This window comes from Malaclemys terrapin, chromosome 1 (genome assembly GCF_027887155.1).
Source record: "Malaclemys terrapin pileata isolate rMalTer1 chromosome 1, rMalTer1.hap1, whole genome shotgun sequence".
NCBI classification, from domain to species: Eukaryota; Metazoa; Chordata; order Testudines; family Emydidae; genus Malaclemys; species Malaclemys terrapin.
The window spans coordinates 142,150,097-142,177,081 of NC_071505.1; the positions used below are offsets into that span (position 1 = coordinate 142,150,097).

The 26,985-nt window shown below is 51.9% G+C and overlaps 2 protein-coding genes across 2 annotated transcripts; both read left to right on the forward strand.

The window, feature by feature from the left end:
- The first annotated feature begins 491 nt into the window (after positions 1-491).
- On the forward strand, positions 492-4,446 carry RBP5 (retinol binding protein 5). The gene is made up of 4 exons (XM_054016379.1): positions 492-708; positions 1,877-2,055; positions 2,636-2,737; positions 4,258-4,446. Exons 1-4 carry the CDS (start codon positions 636-638, stop codon positions 4,309-4,311), a joined length of 408 nt encoding a protein of 135 aa, XP_053872354.1. The 5' UTR covers positions 492-635; the 3' UTR covers positions 4,312-4,446.
- A 10,063-nt stretch (positions 4,447-14,509) lies between these two features.
- C1R (complement C1r) lies at positions 14,510-23,138 on the forward strand. Its single transcript, XM_054016380.1, has 11 exons — positions 14,510-14,619; positions 15,456-15,684; positions 15,902-16,094; positions 16,300-16,443; positions 16,593-16,789; positions 17,326-17,473; positions 17,549-17,670; positions 18,299-18,377; positions 19,086-19,226; positions 21,531-21,605; positions 21,875-23,138. Coding segments are annotated over exons 1-11 (2,148 nt in total). The 5' UTR covers positions 14,510-14,617; the 3' UTR covers positions 22,693-23,138.
- Positions 23,139-26,985: the final 3,847 nt, after the last annotated feature.

The window sequence follows — 26,985 nt, forward strand, 5'->3', positions numbered from 1 at the left end:
GGCGGCAGCGAGTATGGGTGCCTTGCCATCCACTTTCCCATGGTCCCCCAGACTCAGTCAGCAGTCCAGGCCACAGCAGTCATGAAGCTCAACCTGCTAGGGAGTAAGTGCCCGGGTGTCTCCTGGGATGGGCAGTGACTGGGCACTGCTGTGAGGAAGTTCACAGCTGCCGGGGTGTCTCCCGGGATGGGCAGTGACTGGGCACTGCTGTGAGGAAGCTCACTCAGTCCGAATTATGGAGAGAGGACGCTCGCCAGACACTTCCTGATTGGCACCAATGAGTTAAAAATTCCAGTGTGGAAAGGCCGGGGAAGCTCAGCCTGGTGTCGGATTGATTGCTGCTCTACCACTACCTTGGTCCTTCCCACACTGAAGTGGAGGTGCCAGGAACACAGCCAGCCCAGCCCTTTCTGTGTTCCCCGGTAAGGAACCATGGGACTCTTACGGCAGCAAGACGCCTGTCCATGGGGCTGCTATATAACCCCCTCCCCACACACCAGACTAAGGGAGAGAAAGCAGGAAAGGACCAACGAGGAGGAGGGAGTCCAAGGTCCCCAGCTTTGTCTCGGTCTCATCCCTCCTGTTCTCCTTCCCGTGTCTCATTCCAACGATCAATTCTGCCCATCTGCCCTGTGATGCCTCCCAATCTGACCGGCTATTACCGATTCGTCTCCCAAGACAACATGGACGGTTACCTTCGGGCTTTAGGTAACCACACCCTTCCCTGGTTGCTTCCCCCTGCTATCTTTTCCACCCCTCCCTCTCCAAAGATGTCACCTCCCAGGGCACCCCAAAGGGGGGGGGGGGGCGTTGGGATTTTTCGACCCTCGCGCCGCCTGTCCCTCTATCTTTGACTTTAAGCGTCAGAGGAGTGAGGTTCTGGAACAGCTTCCCAGCAGGAGTTGGAGTTGGAGGTGGGGGAAACAAACAATTAGTTTTTAGAAAGAGCTGGAGAAATTTAAAAGGGATTGTATGATGGGTTGTTTGTGATGGTGGAGAGCAGGGCTCAGCAGCCCTGGGTTCCCTTCTGGTTTATGTCTGATCTTCCTAAAATCTCATGCTTCCGGGTTTCAGCCAGTCACCTACAGGGGTCAGGAAGAGAAACCTCCCCTCCCCCCCACTCCCCACACACGTATTCTGGGATTTGAGGCTTTTTTGTCTCCTTCCTCCTAAGCATCAGAGATGGCCCCAGCTGGAGAAGGGAGGTTGCACATGGGGTGGGTGAGGGCTCTGAGGTAGCATTGATTATTCTCTCTCACATGCTTGGCTGGTTGGTTCTTTCTCACATGCTCAGGGTCCAATTGATTGCCTTATGTGGGGTCAGGAAGGAATCTTCACCCAGGTCAGCTTGGCAGTGACCTTGGAGGGGAGGGGGCTGCTTTCTTCTACAGCGTGTGGCTGTGGGTCACTAGCCAGGATTATCCTGGTATTTCTCACATAATCACTTCCCTGCCATTGTTGGGCCTCAGACACAGGTGGTGCACCTCGGTCCCTCCTATTCTCTGCCTGTGGCACACAACAGTCTAGTCTCCTGACAGTTGTAATACTTTGGTCTAATTTTGGTTGTCCAGTTTAGTATGTGGGTGCTGAGTGGTGTTGGTGGCCTGTGATACATGGGAGGTCAGACTAGATGATCTGGTGGGACTTTCTGGCCCTAAACTCTCTGAACACAGTCTGTAGCCTTGCACACCCACCAGTCTGAATGGGGGAGGTGGAGCATGCTTGGAGAAGGGAATGAAATGTATTGATGGGGCAGTGAGGGTCATTGAGGAGAATGTAGCAAGAGAACCAAGAAGGAGCAGTGAACGGCACTGCTATGGGAAGCTCACTGCTGCCAACAACCCATTATCTGTTCCCTCCACCTCATCCCATCTAGACATTAATGTGGCCCTGAGAAAACTGGTTTGCCTCCTGAAGCCAGACAAGGAGATAATCCATGCTGGAGATCACATGACCATCCACACAATCACCTCACTGCGCAATTACATCATGGACTTTGATCTGGGAAAGGAGTTTGAAGAGGACCTGGGGCCAGTGGATGGACGCAAGTGCCAGGTGAGAGGGCTAAGAGGATAGGCCAGTGACTTAAAGGGTAGCTTGACTGTGGCCAGTGACTAGGGCTTTACCTAATAATCAGAACAATCCTGTTTCTGATGCCAGAGTATAATCCAGCTCAGAGCTATGCTGAGTCTGATGGGCTAATAGCTAATGTATTCAGGTCTAATGATGAATACGTGTGATGAGCAGGGAATTGAGAATTAAGGTTAAATATACAATGGAGCCCAGAAGTCTAAAATTTCAGTATTCAGATACCCTTAAATCTGTCCCCCTGCAGCAATGCCCTGAAAAAAATCAGAAAGTCAGATGATTTATCCACTGGAACAAACAAGTTCATCGCATGTCATGAAATGTCTGACCTTATAAGATACTGAGGTTACTCAGCATACATGACAAACAATCCCAAGGGGTCTAAAGTTAGGAACATAACCAAAAAAAACTTCAAAACAGGAGCTGCATTTGAAGATGTCTTAGAGAAAGGGGCAGGTAGTGGGTCAGTGTAGAAAGGTGACAGTACAAAGAAGAAGACAAGGCCTTTTCCCATGCCTGACAGTGTTGACTGTCTTTTCCCTTTCAGACAGTCATCTCCTGGGAAGGGGATCAGCTGGTGTGTGAGCAGCAAGGAGAGAAGAGGAACCGGGGCTGGAGGCACTGGCTGGAGGGGGACCATCTGCATCTGGTGAGAAGGAGCTCTGAGCAGGGTGTGGCACACTAACACCCCAGAAAGGGAAGTCTCTAGAGGGGATTCACTAGGGCAGTGGTTCCCAAACTGGAGTTCGCAAAATGTTACAGGGAGTTCTCAGGGGAAAAAAATTCCCTAATGGCGGACAGAACTGTCCCTAGGGAACCCTGGCAGCACTGGGCCAGCAGCCTGGAGCCCCTGGACTTCCAAGAACTAAGCAGATCAAGACAAGCATATCTGAGGAGATTTAAACTTCAAGACTACTTATAAGAAATGGAAAGGGAGGTGGATATTTTTTGCTGTTTTTAAAATTAAATAGGCAGCTGGTATTGTTTTCAAAATTATCATGGAGAACAAGTTTAAGCTTTGTTGTGACATCGTTGTTTGCCTGGACTGCTTGAGACCTGAATGCTTGTGTAGGAGGAACTCTTTGAGTTGGCTTCTTAAATATCTTCATGCTGTTTCACATCTTGATACTCCTGGATGAAACATAGGAGCCTTGTCTTATAACATGCTTATTCAAAGTGATACAAGCTACCAAAGTGAGATCTTGGAAGAGTGTTACCGTTTTCATAATGTAATAAAAATACTGTAATGATAAATAATAATTAATAATAAATAGTATGTAATGAGCATGTCATAAAAACAAATTTTATATTTCCAAGATCACTGCTTTTATAATTTATGTTCAGGTAAAGGAGAAAATCCCTGGAAATATTCATTTTTAGGAGGGGGTTCGCGAGACTTGACATTTTAGTGAAAGGGGTTCACAGGTTGTTAAAATTTGGGAACCACTGCACTAGGGGAATGTCAGCGGCTCAGAATGGGATGATCATTCCTCCCCGCCTTGGATCCCAAGCTAGGCCCCATAGTTATGCATGGTTTCTCAGGGGCAACGGCCACTTCACACAAACATCCTCCTGTAGGGTTCAAAAGTTGACTAGGCTGAGCTCAGTGTGAATTGGCCAATGTCCCTGCCCTGCCCTGAAATTCCACCATAGCTCCTGGGGCTTTGTGAGAGGAAAAGGGAAGAGATGAATCAGACACAAGGTTTCCTATGTGTGACACTAAAACCTCAGCAAAACCTCTTAAGGCACAAAGAGAAAAGGGAAATATAGGGAGGCTGCGGGTAAGGGCTATTGAGCATTGGCAGAGCTGCGTGGGGTGAGGGGCAGGAATACAATACCAGAGAGGCTGTGGGTAATGACTATGGGGCACTGGCAGAGCTGCATGGGGGGCAGGAGTACATTAGCAGGGAGGCTGTGGGTAAGGACTCTGAGGCACTGGCAGAATTATGGCAGAGCTGCGTGCAGGTGGCAGCCAGGACTGGAATAGCAGGGAGGTTGGTGTGGGTCAGGTTTGAGAGGGATTGGCAGTGCTGTGTGTGTGTGGGGGGGGGAGCCAGGACTAGAAAGCATGGGAACTGTGGGTTGGAACTGAGAAGCCCTGGCAGATCTGACCAAAGTCTCTTCTTTTATCTCCCTCCCTCCCTCCCTCCCTCCCTTTCTTCTTCCCAGCACATGACAGCAGAAGATGAAGTTTGTGTACAGATCTTCCAGAAAGTGAAGTAACCACAACACCTTCCCAGTACTGAGCACTAACCCATTTGGACAGAACTAGTTTCATTGCAGAGTCAAGACCAAAGCTATCAAATCTGCCCCCCCGCACACACACACTTTGGAATAAAAAATACAAGTGGCCAAAACCTCTGTTGCATTGTGTTTCCTTATTGCCATCTACTTTCATAGTGTATCTAGGTGCCAAAGCATGTGACACCCAGCTTACATTCCCCAGCCCACTCTCTCACTCTCTGGGGACGCGGAGCAGGGCTGGCTCCAGGCACCAGCGTAGGAAGCAGGTGTTTGGGGCGGCCAATGGAAAGGGGAGGCACATCTAGGTCTTCGGCAGCAATTTGGTGGCAGGTGCTTGGGGCGGCCAATGGAAAGGGGCAGCACGTCCGGGTCTTCGGCGGCGGGTCCCTCATGAAGCGGCGCGATTGAGCTGCCACCGAAGTGCTGCCGATCGGCTTTATCTTTTTTTTTTTTTTTTTTTTTGCTTCTCCACTTCGGGCGGTAAAAAAGCTGGAGCTGGCCCTGACTGGGAGCCCTGCAGAATTGGTTTTGGTGTCTCTTAAAGGTGCCTTGGCCTGTGCTGCAATGTGGGAGACCCAGATTTGGTTCTCCGTTCTGGTCCCTACGCCTTAGCACTGGGAGAAAAGCTGAGACCAGGTACACCCCAAGGGTTAGTGCTCCATGGTGGTGTGCTGTGCGGACAAGCTGAGACCCATCCACAGGAGAATTCCACAGCGGAGGGAGCCCTAGATCTGTCTGCAGTGAGGGGAGGGGACAATAAAAGCGAGGGGGAATTTCTGATGGCTGGGGCAGTCTGTGGGAATGAGGGGGGTCCCAATCAGTGTGAGAAGGGAAAGAAGGAGGGAGATCATGGGGGTGGGGAAGTGAGAGAGGTCTGTCTGTGGCGTGGGAGGGTAATGTGGCTTCAGGTTTCAGTGAGATCATTTCAGAATAAGAGCTCTGGTATCCCAGCCAGAGGGGAGGGGTGAAGAAAGGTGGAGTGGTGGAGTCACTGCTTGGCTGAACTTCCAGATGGAAGGGGGAACCTGGGCCCAAATGGGAAGTGAATCTCCCTCACCCCCAGGGGCAGGGCTGTGCAGCAGCTGATGCAGAGAGGGGTCTAGGGCTTGCCTTGCCTGAGTGATTCTGTGTCTACCTTCACCTTGTGGGGCCCCTCTGGGCTCCCTTCAGATTGGGGGGGGGGAGATAGGGCAGGGGCCAGACCTCTCATGGTCAGAAGGAAGTTAGGGTTCCATGGTCAGCACATCTCTGCCCCATTCACCAGAAGGAGAGTAATCCTGCCCTGCAAACCTGAACTCCCAGCATTCTCAGGACACATGCTGATCCCTAGTAGCCACTGCTGATATTCAGCAGCTCCCTCCTCTCTTAACCTGTGAGTCCCTCTCTGGATTGGAACTGGACTGGAACCAAAGACCATCTTGGAAGCAACATTACCAGCCCAAGCAGTCAAAAATCATGAGTTAGACCCCCCCAAAATCACAGGGATTCTAAGTCATGGGATTTTATACAATAATAAATGTTTTCTCTGTATTTGCTTTTTGGATTCTGTACCTTTAGGGGTCACATTTCCAAGCTTTTCCCTGCAACACCAAGGGTTAGAAATTAGAATTCACTTATTTAAAACGAAAGGTGAGAGTCTCACATAGACACATGACCCCAGGAGCTGGGGCTTTAAAATAAATGTTAAATTCATGGGACTCATTCTATTACAGCATTCCAAAAGTTGGCAACCCTGGAAGTACCGTTCTTCCCACTGAAGGAGGAAAACTGGAACTGGTCCCCATGCCCCCCGCGATGGACTCTTCTTCCTCACTTTATCTGCCTCACCTTGGCTGTGTCATCACTCCCTGCTCATAGCCACTCCCTGCAATCCAAGGGTGAGGAGTACAGGGGTGTGTGACGGAGCAGGGAGCAGGGCAGATTTGACCTGGGAATGTTGCAGGGGGGTTGCAGTGGGGATGTGGGACTTCCCTTGAAGGAAGCTACCTGAGCTGTAACCTGAGCCAGGAGCGGGGGTGGGGAGAATTAACACCTTCTGCCCGGGAGACTGAACAAAGGAGAGGAGCAGCGGGAGGAGTGGGGAGTTTAGTTTCGGTTGGGGCTGGGTGGTGCAACGCAGGGAACCCCAAGCTGGGGTCCAAGCTCCCTGAACCTCCCCGAGGGACCTAATTGAGGGGGGTCTGGTCGTACCTACACGCTCTGCTTGAGACTGTGTTCCTGTCCTTAAATAAACCTTCTGCTTTACTGGCTGGCTGAGAGTCACAGTGAATCTCGGGAAGAGGGGTGCAGGGCCCTAACTCCCCCACAATCCGCAACAACTGGTGGCAGCGGTGGGATCTACTGCACCCCGTGGACGGCGCTTCCTGCAGTAAGTGACTGGGGAGCAGTAAAACGAAGGGGGATTGACGGGGACCAGGCGCGCTGAAGAGTGAGAGAGAGACGGTTATTACCCCTGGGAGTGTGTGACCAGCGAGAAGGACTTTTGCAGTAACAGGGTCCCCCGAGGGGATCGCAGCGAGTGGTCCCAGGGGCGGAGGAGTCTGCAGCTCGACCCTGGCAGAGAGGTGGTGACCTCGAGAAGGGCTGGCACACTAGGGGGCCCCCTGGGAACTGTGGGGAGCTGTGAGCACACAGGCCGGTGAGTGGCCAGCAGGAAGATGTATGCCAAGCGGCTTAAGAGCGACCTGGTGGAGCTGTGCAAGCAGAGGCGGCTGCGCATTGGGAGGCTCACCAAAGAACAGCTCATTGCCCAGCTGGAGGCGGAAGATCGCGCGAATGAACTGATCCCTGTGTCTCAGGGAAGCATCCTGGCAAATGCAGCGCAGGCACCAGTGTCTGTCCCAGCTGGGAGTGGTCAGCCGGCTGCTGAGGGCTTCCCGAGACCCCTCCTTCCTATGCCTAGGGGAAGGGTGGGGAGGAGCCCAGCAAATACCAAAGGCGCCGTGACCCCCCCGGCCAGCAGGGGGTCCCCCCGGCGAAGCTCGCCGGCCAGCAGAGGATCCTCCCGGCGACGTTCGGCATCCGGGGAGCGGAATTGGCTGGAATGGGAGAAAGAGCTAAAACTGAGAGAGCTGGAGGATCGTGAACAACAGAGACAGCATGAAGAGAGACAGCGTCAGCATGAACGGGAGGAGAAAGAGAGACAGCATCAGCGTGAACGGGAAGAGAAAGAGAGACAGCATCAGCGTGAAGAGAGACAGAGACAGCATGAACGGGAGGAGAATGAGAGACAGCGTCAGCATGACCTGGAACTGGCGAGATTGAAGGGCAGCGAACCCCCGGCTGCGGTGAGTGAGGGGGGACCCAGGACTGCACGGAGCTTTGATAAGTGCATCATGGCCCCATACAAGGAGCGGGAGGACATGGATGACTTCCTGGAGGCCTTTGAGACGGCCTGCGAGCTGCACCGGGTGGATCCCGCGGACAGACTCCGGGTCCTTACCCCCTTACTGGACCCCAAATCCGTGGCATTGTACCGCCAACTGGGAGAGGCAGAGAAAGGGGACTACGAACTATTCAAAAAGGCCCTGCTACGAGAGTTTGGGCTGACTCCTGAGATGTACCGGGAAAGGTTCCGGAGTCAAGATAAAACCCCTGAGATCTCATATCTGCAACTAGCCGTCCGCATGGAAAGATACGCCAGTAAGTGGGCTGGTGGGGCCCAGACGAAGGAGGACCTGATTAAACTGCTGGTACTGGAGCAACTGTATGAGCGGTGCCCATCCGACCTGAGGCTGTGGTTGGTGGACAGAAAGCCAGAGAACCCGCGACACGCCGGGCTGATGAGTTTGTAAAGAGCCGGTCAGGGGGTGGCAGGGAGGAGCCCCAAAGGAACAGGCCCGCCGCGATGCAGAGAGAGAGTCACCCTGGGACCTCCCAAAGGGGGAATATGGGGAATCCCCTCCCACGGGGAAGGCCCAGCATCAGGGACAACCGACCGGCTCGAGGGGACCCACGGGACCTGAGCTGCTATTACTGCGGCCGAAGAGGCCACGTTCAGGCCCAGTGCCCCAAGCTCAAGGACAGACTGAGCAGACCGAACCCGCACCGGGTTAACTTGGTAGAGGCCCAGACGGACGAGGGGCAGGCTTCCCACGCAAGAGGGGCTGGCAGCTTATCAACTGCTCAAGAGAGAGAAGGGCCCCCGGCCAGCTTCTCTGGGGGGCCAGATGCTCCGGATTCAAAGTTCTCCGTTTACAGGGTTGGCGCGGGGCTGTCCCTGCGGAGCGAGTGCCTTGTTCCCCTGGAGGTGGATGGGAAGAAAGTTTATGGATACTGGGACACGGGCGCAGAGGTGACACTGGCCCGGCCCGAGGTGGTGGCCCCAGATCGGGTGGTGCCCAACACCTTCCTGACCCTGACCGGGGTGGGCGGGACCCCATTCAAGGTTCCCGTAGCGAGGGTACACCTGAAATGGGGGGCCAAGGAGGGCCCCAAGGACGTGGGAGTGCACCACCATTTGCCCACTGAGGTGTTGATGGGGGGGGACCTAGAGGACTGGCCAAGCAGCCCCCAGACCGCCTTAGTCGTGACCCGTAGCCAGAGCCGGCGAGGGGCACTACGCCCTGACCTTGGGAAGGATGTCCCACCGGAGGCACCGAACCCTTCCCGGGTGGGGAGGGAACACCCAAGGACAGGCCGCGGGGTGGCTGGGGCTTCCGACCCAGCCGACGAGAGGGAGCAGGTCCCCATCCCTTCCCCAGCCGCCGAGTTCCAGGCCGAGTTGCAGAAGGACCCCTCCCTGCGGAAGCTAAGGGGCCTGGCTGACCTCAGTGTGGTACAGACCATGAGGAGAGGATGCAAGGAGAGGTTCCTGTGGGAGAAGGGGTTCCTGTACCGAGAGTGGGCTCCCCCGGGGGAAGTGGAGTCGTGGGGGATCAGGAGGCAGCTGGTGGTTCCCCAGAAGTTTCGCCACAAGCTACTGTACCTGGCCCATGACATCCCTCTCGCAGGGCACCAGGGGATCCGGCGCACCAGGCAGAGGCTGCTACAGAACTTTTACTGGCCCGGGGTCTTCACCAACGTCCGGCAGTACTGCCGATCCTGTGACCCCTGCCAGAGGGTGGGGAAGGCCCGGGACAAGGGGAAGGCAGCATTGAGACCTTTGCCCATCATAGAGGAGCCTTTCCAGAAGGTGGCCATGGACATAGTGGGACCTCTCAGCAAGATGACCCGGTCTGGGAAGAAATACATCCTGGTGGTGGTCGATTTCGCCACCCGCTACCCCGAGGCAGTGCCCTTATCGTCCATTGAAGCAGACACTGTGGCGGATGCGCTGCTGACCATTTTCAGCCGAGTGGGGTTCCCCAAGGAAGTCTTGACGGACCAAGGGTCCAACTTCATGTCGGCCCTACTCCGGTGCTTGTGGGAGAGATGTGGGGTCCGACACAACTGGGCCTCAGCATATCACCCCCAATCCAACGGGCTGGTGGAGAGGTTCAATGGGACGCTAAAAATGATGCTGAAAACATTTATGAATCAGCACCCGCAGGACTGGGACAAGTACTTACCTCACCTGCTGTTTGCGTACAGGGAGGTACCCCAGGAGTCTACCGGGTTTTCGCCTTTCGAACTGCTATATGGAAGGCGGGTAAGGGGGCCCCTGGACCTGATGAAAGACAAATGGGAGGGGAAGGCCACTCCTGACGGAGAGTCGGTGGTGGAGTATGTCCTGACCTTCCGGGAACGACTTGCCGAGCTCATGGGCCTGGCCAGGGAGAATCTGGCCAGAGCCCAGAGGAAGCAGAAGGTCTGGTATGACCGCACAGCACGGGCCCGCGCCTTCGCCACTGGGGATCAGGTGATGGTCCTCATCCCCGTGAGGAAAAACAAACTCCAGGCCGCCTGGGAAGGGCCCTTCAAGGTTGTCAAGCAACTAAACGAGGTAAACTATGTGGTGGAGCTGTCGAACCGGGCACACCACCATCGGGTGTACCATGTGAATATGATGAAGCCATATTATGACAGGGGGAATATGGTGTTGGCCGTGTGTGGACAGTGGGAGGGGCAGGGAGATGACCCTTTAGTAGATCTATTCCCTGGGACAAGAGTTGGCTTCCCCCTGGAAGCAATTCCCCTCTCTGATCGGCTAACCCCTGCCCAGCGAGCTGAGATCGGAGGGGTGCTGCATCTGTACCAGCAGCTGTTTTCCAACCAGCCTGGACGCACTAATCTGACTGTCCACCGGGTGCAGACAGGATCGCACCCGCCTATAAAATGCTCCCCCTTCCGAGCCACAGGGAAAACTGCTCAGGACCTGGAAAGAGAGGTCAATGACATGCTGGCTTTGGGGGTGATCCAGCCGTCTTCCAGCCCTTGGGCCTCGCCGGTGGTGCTGGTCCCCAAAAAGGACGGGTCAATCCGGTTCTGTGTGGACTATCGGAAGCTCAATGCCATCACTGTAGCCGATGCCTACCCCATGCCCAGGCCGGACGAGCTCCTAGACAAGCTGGGAGGTGCTCGGTACCTTACCACCATGGATCTTACAAAGGGCTATTGGCAAGTGCCGCTGGATGCAGATGCCAGGCTGAAATCGGCCTTTGTCACCCCTCTGGGGCTCTATGAGTTCCTGACCCTGCCCTTCGGCCTCAAGGGAGCGCCGGCCACCTTCCAGCGCCTGGTGGATCAGCTACTGAGGGGGATGGAGAGTTTTGCCGTGGCGTATATCGATGACATCTGTGTCTTTAGCCAGACCTGGGAGGACCACATATCCCAGGTTAGACAAGTGCTGGACCGACTCCAGAAGGCTGGGCTGACCGTAAAACCGGAGAAGTGCAAGGTGGGGATGGCTGAGGTATCCTACCTAGGCCACCGGGTGGGAAGCGGCTGCCTAAAGCCGGAACCAGCCAAAGTGGAGGTGATCAGAGACTGGCCCGCTCCTCAAACCAAAAAGCAGGTCCAAGCCTTTATTGGGATGGCAGGGTACTATCGGAGGTTCGTGCCCCACTTTAGCGCCATAGCCGCCCCCATCACTGAGCTGTGCAAGAAGGGGAAGCCAGACAAAGTGGTCTGGACCGAGGAGTGCCAGGAGGCTCTCCGGGCGCTGAAGGAGGCTCTGGTCAGTGGCCCAGTTCTGGCAAACCCAGACTTTGACAAGCCCTTTATGGTGTTCACCGACGCCTCAGACACAGGACTGGGGGCGGTGTTAATGCAGGAGGATGAAAAGGGGGAGAGACACCCCATCGTGTACCTGAGCAAGAAGTTGCTACCCCGGGAGCAGAACTACGCGGCCATCGAGAAGGAATGCCTGGCCATGGTGTGGGCCCTCAAGAAACTAGAGCCATATCTCTGTGGGCGTCACTTCACCGTGCACACCGACCACTCTCCCCTGACCTGGCTGCACCAGATGAAAGGAGCCAACGCCAAGCTCCTGAGATGGAGCCTGCTCCTGCAGGATTATGACATGGACGTGGTCCATGTGAAGGGACGTGACAACCTGATAGCGGACGCGTTGTCCCGGAGAGGGAGCCCTGAACTTCCCCAGGTCACTGGTCAGAGTGACCCCGCTCAGTTCAGTCTCGAAGGGGGGAGAGATGTGACGGAGCAGGGAGCAGGGCAGATTTGACCTGGGAATGTTGCAGGGGGGTTGCAGTGGGGATGTGGGACTTCCCTTGAAGGAAGCTACCTGAGCTGTAACCTGAGCCAGGAGCGGGGGTGAGGAGAATTAACACCTTCTGCCCGGGAGACTGAACAAAGGAGAGGAGCAGCGGGAGGAGTGGGGAGTTTAGTTTCGGTTGGGGCTGGGTGGTGCAACGCAGGGAACCCCAAGCTGGGGTCCAAGCTCCCTGAACCTCCCCGAGGGACCTAATTGAGGGGGGTCTGGTCGTACCTACACGCTCTGCTTGAGACTGTGTTCCTGTCCTTAAATAAACCTTCTGCTTTACTGGCTGGCTGAGAGTCACAGTGAATCTCGGGAAGAGGGGTGCAGGGCCCTAACTCCCCCACAATCCGCAACAGGGTGGAAGGGAAAGTTTCCTATAGGGGAAAAGATTCATTTGATAGCAGTGCCTCAGAGGGAGGAGGTCCCTGGGGGGGAGCCCAGCAATCTCTGGAAAATTAAGCTTCTGGAGAATTTTCAGGGTAACTTGTGCCCTCAACAAAAAAATAAGTGATTCTTTAAGCTGGAAAGTGCATGTTCTCTCCAACAGCTGACCTCAAAACCAGCATTCCCCAGACAGCTGCTTTGCAGGGAAACCATCAGCGTATGAGAAGAATGTCAATGCTAAGCACACATGTGAACAGAGAGGGTTAGGAGCTGTAACCGTAACTGTAAAGACAGCTATGCCCATGGAAGTGATATGGCATGACAGCCACATGCAAATAGATTCTCATACCCAGGGCATGCTGAGGCCACAAAAGAGAGTACTGAAACATTTCTGCCTTCTTTATACACGTGTAAATCCCAGTCCCGACTTGTAGCACACACACTTTCCTCCCCCGCCCCCATTCTAGTCTTAGACTTCTTCCACACACACAATTGGCAGCAGTTTCCCACACCGTTGAATTTCACATAATGACGTTCCTTTGTAAGAGTGTGGTAGACCCAGATGTTATGTTACGAGCAGCTGTCACACAGTGTCCTATGGGTGCCATTCCCATGGGTATTATCACTCTCCCTCCCAGCGATGCCCTGGGGGAACAAGGTTCCTTGTCAGTCGTGTCTGGTGGCAACAAACTTCCCTGCAAACAGTGCCCTGTAGCTGCTATCTTTGATGCTCTATAGCTACAAGCTTCCTTGCAAATAATGCCCTATGACCCTAAACTGTGTCCCATTGGTGCCCTGTCGCTGTGAGCTTTCCTCCTACTGGTGTCCTGTTGCTATAAGTTTCTCTCTTAGCAGTGTCCTATGGCTTAAAACTTCCATACAGATTGTGCCCATTGGTTGTGAGCTTCGTTCCTGATGGTATCCTGTGCCAGCGAGTTTCCCTCCAGGGCCTTGATTGGGGCTGCCTGAGAATGTGCATCATGCACAGCGAAGCACTCAAAAGTCAGGAAATCCCGGAGTGAAGATTGCCCATTTAACCTTAACTCTGATCCCATGAGTGTACATTATTATGAGAGTAATTAATTACACAGTCACATGTTCTTTTTCAGACAATATAACAATATATATAATGTAAGTTTCTCTACAGCATGTATAAACATCTTGAAATGCTTCCAACATTTATTATTGTTACATTATTTCATTGTTGTGACTCTTTTCATAGACTTGAACTCTTTACTCTGATTCCCAGAAAAATAGTGCTATGCTTGAGAAGTATCGGTGTCTTTAAAGAAAAACCTGTAAGACATCATTGTCATTTTAGAGACCCCCAGCATCAGAAAGCCAGGAGAATCTAAACTCATGTGCAGAGGAACAATAATATTGGGCTTGAGCCTTCTTCCCTACTGTATGAAGAAAGCCTGAAAAGTTGTTTGTTTTTGCTGTTTGTTTCACATTCATAATTCAGTTCTTGTACATCCTGTTTCCCTTGGAAGACTCTATAGACAACTGCAGAACAACCAGAGAGGCCTGCCTAACTGGGAGAGAGGAAGGTATTGGTATTCATAGTGTTTTAAACTCTCTGGGCTTTGTTTGTTATTATTAACACCTATTTAACACAAATGTCGAAGAAACAGCTGAAAGAAAACTTCTCTTTGTTAAAGATTTAACACTCCTGTTTCCTCATCAAGGAAGCTGCTGATTCACATCTCTAAGGAGTTCTTCAGCAAAACAGTAAGGCAAAGACCTGGCATTTTTGATATTTCTAAGGTAGAAAGAAGCAGTTTTTTAAACTTTTTAAGAATAAAATTTCAAGCCTTCTTCCCACATCAGAAAAATGCCCTCAAAATGAAGGGCGGGGAGAACACAAATCCTATTTCTTTTTCCTTTTATTACACTGTTAAAAACAAAACTCCCCCCAAAATTTCACTTTAATATAGGGAAATTTCCAGTTAAGTGTCTCTTGAGCAACCTTAGCTATACACACACACACACACACACACAAATGTGTACAACTCTGTTGGATGGATCTTGCTTAAAAAAAAAAAAAGTTCATGGCCACAGTTCCAGCAAAGAGCCAGCAGAGGGCAGCAGAATGTGGGCTAATGAAACTCATTCATGATGTCAATCGCTTTGCAACCTAACTGTCTCTCTTCCCTCCCTCTCCTCTTGGTCTTCCCCCACCTCGCTGAATTAGATCTGGCAGGGTTAAGAGTTTGCATTTGGTTACAACTCGCAAGCCCTGGTTAGAGCGCTTGGAGGGAGAGAGAGAGAGACATACACACATCAGACAAGACTAAGAACATGTGAGTGCTGCCAATCTGGCCTGGGGAGGGAGGTGATGGCATCTTTATGGGGGAGAGGACTGAAGGGTCCAACTCCTTGGGGAAGGATGAGAGGTGGACGGGGTTAAATCCATGTCACACTATTACCCCGTTAATCCTCCTGTTAGAAGTGGTGCAGTGTTTGAATCCCCCGGCTGATCTCCTTCCAGGGAAGGGGAATGAGTGTATTTTGGAGGAGCGTAATGACCCCACTTCCCAAGTAACCCCCAGATTGGGACCAGGATGTGAGGGGGCAACTAACCTGCTCAGATTTCCATACCACACCCTGCGGAGAGGGAGAGGTTAATGGCTAGACCTTGCACAGGCCCCCCTTCCCTCAACAGGGGGATCACTCCCCGCCATGCTGAGGACCTTTGGACCCTGAACTGCTGAGCTGGGCAAGCTCCCAAGCTGACAATAAACACAAGCTGAACCAGGTGGCCCAAAGCCAGGCGGAGGGAAACCTTCAGAGCCTATAGGGCTGGATCTCTTACTGTTCCTTCCCCTGGTTCCAAGAGACCTGGGTCCATGGCTGGCGTGTAACAAAGAGCCAGTACCCCTGGGTTCGTGCCTAGTCTCCCTTGAAATGGCTTCCTGGGAACCATATCCTTGGCTAGTACCTGATGCCCAGCTGGTACCTGATTGAATCTTGGGTCTCTTCAATGTCTCCATTGGCTCTATAACACCTGGTCGGTACCCAGTGTACCCAGGGGTCCGTTGGGCTATGCATGAGCCTCCCATGAAGTTTCCACTGGTTGCATATGGCCCAGATCTATGGCTGGTCCGTAACTCATGCTCCATGTACATTGTGTTCACAGGCTCCCCCTGCTCCTCCTGTGGGGGTCTCTTCTCTTTGGAGTGGTCAGTTCCAGCCCAACCCCAAGGAAGCTTTTTGGGGAGATCACATCCCCCAATTACCCCAAGCCATACCCCAACAACAACATCAGCACCTGGGACATTACAGTCCCAAAGGGTTTTGTGGTGAAGTTGAACTTCTGGCAGTTCGACCTGGAGCCATCTGAGTCCTGCCTCTATGACTACGTCAAGGTGCGTGCAGCAGAGACCTGGGGTAGAGCTGGGGAGGGGAAGCTGGTGACCTTAGGGCACAATCATTTTTCAACAGCAAGCAGGCTCTCCTTGCTATCCAACAGGCACAGAGGAGAGGGAGGGAGTTGGAGATGCATAGACCAGGTAATGGTGATACATGGAGCAGGTTGAACTTCACAAAGTCTCATGATTTCCCCTCCCCCTTTCTCCTTGACAGATCACAGCAGATAAGAAAGACCTGGGCCGGTACTGTGGCCAGCTAGGCTCAGCCACAGGCAACCACCCAGGAGTCAGGGAGTTTGTGTCCAAAGGGAACCGGATGAGGATGATGTTCCACTCTGATTTCTCCAACGAAGAGAACAGCACCCTTATCCCCTACAAGGGCTTCCTAGCCTATTACCAAGCTGTGGGTGAGTATGAGAGCTCCACACCATGCAGGAGGGGGGCACAGGGCTGTTCCTCACCAGGAGAATGCAGAGGAGCCCTGGGCCCCATCCCCAACAGGCAGAGACCCCAGGACAGTAGCCAGACCCCCAGCACTGCCGCACCGCCAGTACAGAGCTTTGTCAGGTTTAACTCTTTCTTCTCTTTGCCCGGCACTCTCTCTCCCCTCAGATCTGGATGAGTGTGCCCATGGCAACGCCCTGGAGGAATACGAGGGGCCTCTGTGCCAGCACCTCTGCCACAACTATGTGGGTGGCTACATCTGCTCCTGCCGCCCCGGTTACCAGCTGCAGAGCGACCACCATTCCTGCCGAGGTGAGTGAAAGGTGCAGAGATTGATGCAGGGGAATAGGGCCCAAGTGTGGGAGTCCCCCAGAGGGGAAAGGGAGGGAGGAATGACCTATGAAGCAATTGGTGGGATGAGAGGCGGCAGTATGTAACTGCTGCTCTCTTCCCTCCCCCAGTGGAGTGCAGCAGTGAGCTGTTCACAGAGACCTCTGGGTACCTGTTGAGCCCAGAGTACCCCCTGCCCTACCCTGCGGAGCTGCGGTGCAACTATAGCATCCGCCTGGACAGGGGGCTGGCCATCACCCTCAAGTTCCTGGAGCCCTTCGATATCGATGATCACCAGCAGGTCCACTGTCCCTATGACCAGCTCAAGGTACTGGAAACCAGCCCAAACCTGCGTCCCACCTGCCGTCAAACCTGCTTCTCTCAGGGAAGCTCGCAGGGCCAGCACTGCTGGCAGGAGAGAGCAGAGATTAGAAAAGGAGGAATGCCCAGGGACCAGAGCAAAGTTGTTTTCCCCAGTCCATCCTCCAGGGTGCCTAGTCCCCAGCATCCTGAACAATGGGGCTCTGGGCCCCTCCAAGACCCCTCAGAGCTGGGGGTGGTTCCTGGATTCTAACCAGAAAATGTCCTCCTTTGCTCCGTGTTACCTCCTCATCCTTCTCCACTTCCCTATATTCAGGATTAGATGGACCCATAGATCTGACCCCAGGCTGGGAGAAGCAGGGACTGGCCCATTAGTCTGATCTGGCAGTGGTGACCCCAAAGTAGATGGGTCACAGGCCCATTGAGGGGAATTGGGGCAAATAGGCCCCTTGGTCTGGCCTGATGCAGGGGAGGAGGGGGTACTGGTGTGGAGAGGCCTGTTGGTATGATTCTGGCTCTGGTGAATCATCTCTTCCTCTCCAGATCCAAGCACGCGGGAGAGAGATTGGTGAGTTCTGTGGCAAGGTGTCGCCTGGCAGCATTGAAACCAACAGCAATGCGGTGGATGTGCTGTTCTTCACAGATGAGTCAGGGTTCAGTCACGGGTGGAGGATCCACTACAGCTCAGAGAGTAAGTGGCTCCATTCCTAGAGCTATTCCAGGCCTGAGCATGCTGCTTGCTAAAGCCTTGTGTGTTCCCCAACAGGAATCCGGTGCCCACAGCCTGTGCCAAGGGACCAGTTCACCCTCATCAAAGACCTGCAGCCCCTATACCGATTTCGTGACTACTTCATCGTCAGCTGCCAGACTGGGTATGAACTGATGGAGGTGAGGCCCTCCTGCTCCCCACCCTTCTGATCTCTTTTTCACTCTTCCTTTCTTCACTTCTGCCGAAGTCTCCTCCTTTCCAGTCTCTTCTCCCTCTTTTCCTCCTTCCAATCTCCTCCCCCCTCCTCGCTCCCTGCCTTTTCACAGGAACGGGTGGTGTCAGGAGATTAAGAAAGAACATTGCCATTACTCTCCAGAATGTTTGGGAAGCAGGACTCACTCCCTGGAGGGGCACCTTAGGGGCTCCAGCACTCTGCTCAGGGATCTGATGAAAGGCAGAAGGACTTCCCTGCCCTTCTCTCCTGCCCCATCCCCAGGAGGGGTGTCTCTGGGGTAGAATCAGAGTTTACTGTTTTGGTGACTGCAGGTTTTTCTGGCTGGGATAAAGAGGCTGCAGCATGAGCCTGCTGAAATAGGGGTAGCCAAGGCCAATGCATGACGGAGGGGTAGGAGGTTGGGTAAGGAGGAAAGGTTCAGAGGTCACAGAAGGGCACCGAAGTGGACATCAGGAGCAGAGTTGCGCAGCGGTGAGAAGGCAGACACGAGGCTCCCTCACCATGATTTGGGGTTGAGGGCAGGGACCTGAGGTTACATGTGGTCCTCAGCTCTTCTCTTCTTTTTCCTGCAGGGTGACCAGAAGTTGGCATCCTTCACCGCTGTCTGCCAGGATGATGGGACTTGGCACCGACCCATGCCCCGGTGTAAAAGTGAGTCAATAATCCCACCCCCACAGATGGATTATCCCCCCAAACCGATCCCGGACCCCAAGGGGTGAATGGGGAGTACATCCTCCATAACCCACATAGCCTTTCTATTGTCAGCAAGGGGACTCATAAATGCCAGTTCTGACAGTATCTTAGGCATTGAGGTCCTTAGGCATAGGTCCTACTGGGACCAAGACTGAGTCCACCCCTCCCCAAAATCATTGCACTCAGGGGGTGTCAAATGGCCACCATGCTTTCCATTGGGGCTGGACAACATGTTTAAAATAAAAACTTGTTTAGTACAAAAATAGCCTTTTCCCCCAAAAAAAAACTATTGCAAAAAAAACCAAACTATTGATGTTCTCGTTTTTTGTTTTTGTTTTTTGCAATGTTTTTAGGACTTTAATCAGAATTATTATTGAAATATGTAACCCCTTTTGATAAAAATGTTGATAAAGTTTTTTTATTAAAAAAATAGGTCAGCTTTGAACAACTTTGAATTTTTGTGTGCCTTTTTCTCCATTTTCCAAGCAACTCTAGTCTCTTCCAAGTGGGTACTGGACCTGCATCCCCTCCAGCGTGCTATTGGACAGTCCCCATCCCTCCCTCACATCATGGGCTCCAGCTGAATCCAGCATGAGTCTCCGAACCTCACTGCTGCAGTGAGCACTGTGGCTCCCCCTTAACTTCTCTCCTTGTTCTCTTTTGTAGTTGTGAGCTGTGGTGACCCCAAAAAGCTCACCAACGGGGCCTTCAATTATGTTAGCGAACACGGGAACAACTACTACCAGTCAGTGATCACCTACCGGTGCAAGGAGCCTTATTACCGCATAGTCACCAACAGCGGGAGCGGTGAGTCCTGACCCAGGAAGAGCCATAGCAATCTGAGCTGGGAAAGCCTCGGTAACAAGGGTGGTCTGTCCCCTTTAAGGGCAGAGTAGAGGGTCTAGGCATCAGTCAACCTCTGTTCCATGGCTTGGCTCTTTCAGGATCCAGGAGTTTGGGGGAACACGAGGACCTGGGGAATGGCAGAGGCAGATATGGGAGAAAGGAAGCAGTCCCGGGGAATTAGTGTTTGGGGAAAGCCAAGACTACTATCTCTTTAAGGGCCTGGGATCAGGACCCTTCTAATGTAGGGTGGAGGCAGGGCTCCCTTCTCTCCCAGCCGATTAGAGAGCCTTGGGAAGGAGGGTAGCATATTTGCTGCCTCGTTTCTCCTAACAGGGGGGCTGCTGAGCTTTCCTCATTTGGGGCTGGAAGAAGTGAATTGAAAAAGGGCCAGCTGGGAGAAGCTGGTTTAAGGCTGCAGCTGGCCTGAATTAGCACAGTCCCGGTAGGAAGGCGATGGAACTCTTGAATGCAAGGAGAGTAAGTCTGCCTGAATTATTACACAGGCCCAGGAACTGGGCTGTGGGACTCCTGACCTTTTAAGAGAGGGGGCCTGTCTCTGAATTAGCACACAGGCTCCCAGGAGAGGGGTGGGGGTGAGAAGCTAAAGACTTCTGTGCTCTGTCCAAAAGTTAATAAATAAGCCAGTAAAGAGGTAATCTTGGTCTAAGTCAGTGGTTCCCAAACTGGGGTTCATGAACCCGGGGGTTTTGCAAAATGTTACAGGAGGTTCTGGGGGAAAAAATTCCCTAATGGCGGACAGAACTGTCCCTAGGGACTCCGGGCAGCACGGGGCCAGTAGCCCGGAGCCCCTGGACTTCCAAGAGCTAAGCAGATCAAAGCAAGCATATCTATCACACTGAGGAGATTTAAACTTCAAGACTACTTATAAGAAATGGAACGGGAGGTGGATATTTTTTGCTGTTTTTAAAATTAAATAGGCAGCTAGTATTGTTTTTAAAATTATTATGAAGAACAAGTTTAAGCTTTCTTGTAACATCCGTTGTTTGCCTCAACTCCCCGAGACCTGAATGCTTGTGTAGGAGGAACTCTTTGAGTTGGCTTCTTAAATACCTTCATGCTGTTTCACATCCGATACTCCTGGATGAAACATAGGAGCCTTGTGTTATAACAGGCTTATTCAAAGAGATACAAGCTACAAAAGTGAGATCTTGGAAGAGTGTTGCCATTTTCATAATGTAATAAAAATACTGTAATGATAAATAATAATTAATAATAAATTGTGTGTAATAAGCATGTCATAAAAACAAATTTTATATTTCCAAGATCACTGCTTTTATAATTTATGCTCAGGCAAAGGAGAAAATCCCTGGAAATATTCATTTTTAGGAGGGGGTTCGCGAGACTTGACATTTTAGTGAAAGGGGTTCACAGGTTGTTAAAGTTTGGGAACCACTGGTCTAAGTACTGTGATCTGGGAGTAAACCATTGCAAGACCCAAGGGGGGTAGGGGGGGCGGCGCGGGCAGGGGAACTGCAGGGCCATGCTGTGCCACATGGGAGTGTGCTTGGGGACAATGCCTGCTACACTCCCTCAGATCCCATCTCCCCACGCAACCCCTTGGGCCTAGGCTAGAAGCATCCCCCTATCCATTCCCCATGGCTCCTAGTTCCCTGTGCTCTGGAATGGGTCTCTGCCCCCCCTTTGGGAGATGACTCCCCAGGCTCACAGTACAGGGGGAAGACTCTTGTTCTCCTTTGTCTTGGCTCAGTCTCAACCTATTCTCACCTCCACCACCACCACCCCCCGCAAAAAAATAACTTCTTCAGAAGCTTGAGCCCCTCAGACACTTGCAAAGATCCTCACATTTCCCCCACCCCCTCTCTAGTCATGACTGTTCCATGCCAGGTAGATTTATCTCTTTGAATCTCTCCCAGAACTCAGTGACTGAATAATATAACTTCCAATGAGCATCTCATTACCCCTCAATCCCCTCCAGCCCCCTGAGCGTTTCTGTGGTTCTTCTCTGAGCTCCCTCAAACTTGTCACTATCTCTCTGGAACTGAGGGGCCTAGAGCTGAGCAGAGCATCCCTGCTGGAGGCTTTCCAGATGGGGCAGAGAGGGACCGCCCCCTTCCTGTCTGATGTGTGATGCCTCTGGGATTGAGGTGCCCACAGCTGAGCACAGCATGCCAGGTGGGGTTGTTCCAGTGCCCTAGAAAGAGGAACTACCTCCCCATTCCCCCTGTGCCTGATGCTCGCTCCCTGCAGTCCTCGGTTTCATTATCTTCTTTTCTTTTCCCTCAGATACATACAACTGCTCCGCTCATGGCTCCTGGGCAGACCAAGACGGCCATGAGGACATCCCAGTGTGTTTACCAGGTAAGTAGGGAAAGTCTCACTGTGTTCAGCATTCAGCAATATGCCTTCAGAGTCAGCACAAACTAAGGGAGACAAGCAGACAGAGGGAGAGAGATGGAGAAGTGGAGCTGACAGTAATGAGGGAGGGAGTTGGCAGTGCAGGAGACGGAGAAATCCAGATGGAAAGGCAGCAGGAGAGCAGGGAAGCAGGGAACTGAAAGCTATGGGAGAGACGAGAGCAGGAGAAGAGACCACGTAACAGCCTCTTTGGTTCCTCTCCCTCCCCACAGTGTGTGGGAAGCCAGACAAACCCATCACTGGAATCCAGCGGATCATCGGTGGCAGCACAGCACCACCGGGAAGCTTCCCATGGCAGGCGAAGACACACATCTTTGGGCTCGGGGGTGGGGCGCTGCTGGGTGACCGCTGGATCCTGACAGCTGCTCACACCATCTACCCCAAGAAAGACAGCTCAGTGACAGAGACAGAGACAGGTGGGAGGATGAGCCTTGCTGAGGTGGCTAAGAAGATCGAAGTGTTCCTTGGCCACACGGAGGTGAATAAGATCCATGAGCTGGGTAACCACCCTGTCCGCAACGTGTCCGTGCATCCCAACTACGACCCTGATGATGAGAACAACTTCAATGGGGACATTGCACTGATCGAGCTGCAGGACCCAGTGCCACTGGGCCCCAACCTGCTGCCCATCTGCCTCCCAGATGCTAGTAACAGCACTTTCTATGCCAATGGCTACATGGGCTACGTGAGCGGCTTTGGGGTGGAGAAAAATGTTCTCGCAGATCGGCTGAAGTATGTATCACTGCCAATGGGTGACGAGAGATCTTGCAAGAAATGGCTGCAGGGAAAGGAGGTCAATGGGAAGCCCATGGTGTTCTCTGAGAACATGTTCTGTGCTGGCTCGCCCAGTGTGGGGAAAGATACCTGCCAGGGGGACAGTGGGAGTGTCTTCACTGTGCAGGATTCAGAGAGCGAGCGCTGGATAGCCACCGGGATTGTCTCCTGGGGCATCGGCTGTCACAAGAGCTATGGCTTCTACACCAAGGTCATCAACTACCTGGACTGGATCAAAGATATAACAGGGATGTAGAGGCTCTGAATGCCACTATTATATTGGCTGAAGGCTCAGTAATGTCATATAGGTATCCAAACACCCACATATCATTGGCTGAAGCATCGTGATATCATAAAGGATTGTGATGTCAAAACTGCCATAGCAATGGTTGAATTCTTGGTGACATCATCAAAGCTTCCCAAAGCCTCTGTGCCATTGACTGAAGCTTTGTTGATGTTCTAAGGTTTCCAAATGCATCTTCACTATTGGGTTAAGCCTTGACAATGTCAGGCAGTCTTGTGACATCCAACATGCTATTGGCTGAAGTCTTGGTGATATCCTAAAGATTTCTGAAATCTGTCGCACTATTGTTTGAGATGCTTGCAATGTGGTAGAGCTTCCTGGAAGGTGCTGAGTGCAGACTGTACTCATGCCTTGGCACCAATGAGGTTCTGTCAATATTAAAATCACTGCTATAGGAACCAACTGTTTTTATTTCACGGTCTTCCACTCCCGCCTGGATTTTTTAATAATTAAAAAGCACCTTCCTCCCACCAGGTTCTTAAAGAAACTTACAGGCTGTGCCTATACAGAGATTGCTTCATCCAGACTGAAATGCAGCCACCTCTGGAGTAGGTTGCTAGGCATCCAATTTTTGACTGGAATGCCTGCAGCGCCAGCGGGGTGGGCAGGGTCCGTGCCTGGCTTCGTGCAGCTCCCAGGAAGCGGCGACATGTCTCTCCGGCTTCTAGGCAGAGGGTCAGCCGGGGGCTCCACGCACTGCCCCCACCCACAGTTGCTGCCTCTGCAGCTCCCATTGGCCGTGGTTCCCACAGTACAGAAAAATCTGCACAGCACAAGCTTGAAAAAATCCACTCTCAGCCCAGTGAAAATAAGCGAATGAACAAGGGTGGAGGAGAGCGAGTGACAGAGGGAGGGGGATGGAGTGAGCGGGGGCTGGGGCCTCAGAGAAGCGGTGGGGCAGGGGCAGGGCCGGCGCAACCCATTAGGTGACCTAGGCGGTCACCTAGGGCACTACAATTTGGGGGCTGGTGACCGCGATGGTATTTTGGTGGCAGGACCTTCTGCCGCCTCTGTGGGGGGCAGCATTTCGGGGTGGGACCTTCCACTGCCTAGGGCGGCGGAAAAGCTGGCGGTGCTCCTGGGCAGGGGTGGGGCCTTGAGGAAAGGGGCGGGGCAAGGGTGTTCAGTTTTCTGCAATTAGAAAGCTGCAATTTCGGTTAGACATGTGAGGTTTCATCACATGACCTAAATCTTTAATGAAAGATTAATTTTTAATTCCTGGAGACTCCAGGACAATCCTGGAGGGGTTGGCAACCCTGCTCTGGAGTAACGTATAGCATATGTTGAATAGTCAAACAGCAGTACTGAACAGCATTTAGGACAGATTAGAAGGAATTCAGTGACCAGTCCGAAACTGTAAGGAAGCAGAAAGGAATTGCCTGAATCATGGCATGTTCAGGATCCAGGGATTAACAGCACAGCTCATGGAGGAAAGAGCCAAGGAATCTGTAGTGACCACAAGGGGCCCTTTGTGACAATGCGGTTCTGGTGGAACCCAACTGAGAGTGCCAACTCAGGACAAATTGCTCAAATAGGGCAGTTACAGCCCAAGGCTGGGTTTTTTTCCACCTCTAAGGCAAACCAAACCAGCCAGACTAAGAGGACTTCGGTCTCACCCCACTGGCTAACCGCAAGTCTCACAAGCAATCTCCTTAGACACTCCAGTTTCCCAGTATTACCACCAGTGCCACTCGTTATGGGGACAAATGGTTATGAAAACCAATACCCCAGTAAAAGAAAAAGGTTCTCCTGATCCCAAAGGACCAAGCCCCAGACCCAGGTCAATATACAAATCAGATCTTACCCACAAATCACGCTGTTGCCAATCCTTTAGAATCTAAAATCTAAAGGTTTATTCATAAAAGGAAAAAGATAGAGATGAGAGTTAGAATTGGTTAAATGGAATCAATTACATACAGTAATGGCAAAGTTCTTGGTTCAGGCTTGCAGCAGCAATGGAATAAACTGCAGGTGCAAATCAAGTCTCTGGAATACATCCCCCGCTGGGATGGGTCCTCAGTCCTTTGTTCAAAGCTTCAGCTTGTAGCAAAGTTCCTCCAGAGGTATGAAGCAGGATTGAAGACAAGATGGAGATGAGGCATCAGCCTTATATAGTCTTTTCCAGGTGTAAGAACACCTTTGTTCTTACTGTGGAAAATTACAGCAAAATGGAGTCTGGAGTCACATGGGCAAGTTCCTGCATACTTTGCTGAGTCTCAAGGCATATTTGCCTTCTCTCAATGGGTCCATTGTATAGCTGATGGTCCTTAATGGGCCATCAAGCAGGCTAGGCAGAGCTAACACCAGTTTGTCTGGGATGTCACCCAGCAGCATAGCATAAGTTTGAAATACAGACAGTATGAGCCAATATTTATAACTTCAACTACAAAATTGATACACACATATAGACAGCATAATCATAACCAGTAAACCATAACCTTGTCTTAGACACCCCATTTGACCCCCTTTATACAAGATTTGGGTGCCACTACAGGACCTTGGTTGCAGCAATGATCTATATGGTCCCAGATTATATCAATAACGTCACACCCTCCCATTATACTGAGGCATTGGGGTATTAGTACTGACTCAGATGGGGAGAGCACCCCTAAAGCATTGTGTGTATTCGCTGGAGATCTCCCATCTAAATACTGATCCAGCCTACACCTGCTTACATTGAAAAATCTAATGGCCTGGCTCACCCATAGTCATAGAGTTTAAGGCCTGAAGGGACCACTAGATCTTCTGGTGTGATCTCCTGCACATCACCAGCCAAAACCCCACCCAGTTACCCCCTCTTTCAGTCCAATAACCCAGATTAGATTAAAATATTTCAGCCCTCAAAAGACTAAACTATGGTAAGCAACAAGCAGAGAATAGGAGAGACCAACGTGCTACCAATGCCTGAGGCCTACACTGTCAGGGAACTGACTAGGTGACATATACACAGCTGATTCCAGCAAGTGACCCACGTCCCATACTGCAGACCCCGTTCCCCCCCAGGAGAAAATTCCTTCCCGGCCCCACATATGATAATTAGTTAGAGACACTGAGCATGTGAGTCAGAACCTGCCAGCCAAGCACCTGAAAGACCTTGTACCAACTCAGAGCATTGGCCCACCCTGTCTGGTGTTGCATATCTTGCCATGATCCTCTCTGATGCTTCAGAATAAGGAGACAAAAACAAAACAGAATACATCAGGGAAAAATCCTTCCTGACAAAATTTCCTTCCTGCCCCCCAACAGCTATTTTCTGCACCCTTGTTCTTGTGCTGCTGAGTATCTCTGGTGACAGTCTCATAACCATGTTGATGTTCTCCAGTCCCAGTTCCCTCTTTCCTCCTCTAACTCTGCCATCTTCTTAGCCAAACGTCCCTACTTCTCCTCCTTTAACAAATCCTTGCTGCTTCTTCACCACCTTGGTCTCCTTCCTCAGATCCTCCCTATCCTGTTCCCTCCTCCCTTTTCTTGCTGATGTCCTCAAAGAAAAAAATCATAGATTCCAAGGCCAGAAGGGACAATTGTGATAATCTAGTCTGACCTCCTGTAGAACGTGGACCATAGAACTTGTTTTGAACAAGAGCCTAATCTAATCAATAAGATCTAGGATGAACTCCCTACTTCCCAGTACACTTTCCTCCTCCTCTGTCACACACTGAGACATCCTTCCTGCTGTCCTCCTCTAGCCCCTCTTCCATTCCTGCCCAAGTGACCCTCCTAACTCCCTCACCCTCCTTCTCAATCTCTCTCAGCATGTGCCTTTCCCTCCGAGTACAAATATGCTTTGATCTCCCTATCTTATAGAAACCCACACTGTTGTAGCTCCAGGCTAGCTGCGCCTCTGTCCCCTCATGTGGTCTCTTCTGAGTGCTCCCCCTCCAGGTCTTAGGTCTCGAGTCTTCACCTCTCTAGGGTGGAATCCTGCGCTTCTCCCACTCTTAGATCAGTGTCCCAGGCTTTGGGTATCAGCTGTGCTTCTCTCCAACAAGTGCTACTTGACTTGGTATCTGCAGTTCTTTCCTCCAGGAGCTTGTGACCAGCCATGAATACAGTGACCCCAGACAGCCTTCTTAGAGTATGGTTTAATTGGAAGTGTAGGACCACAGCATAACAGGAGAAAAGGATTAAAACAACAAAAAGCCCACATACATCTCTATCTTACCTAAACCTTATGTAAGGGGACTGTTGCCCCCTTACTAACACTCAGTGGGGGTGTTTTGGTTGGCTAGCTCCCAGCACTGAAAG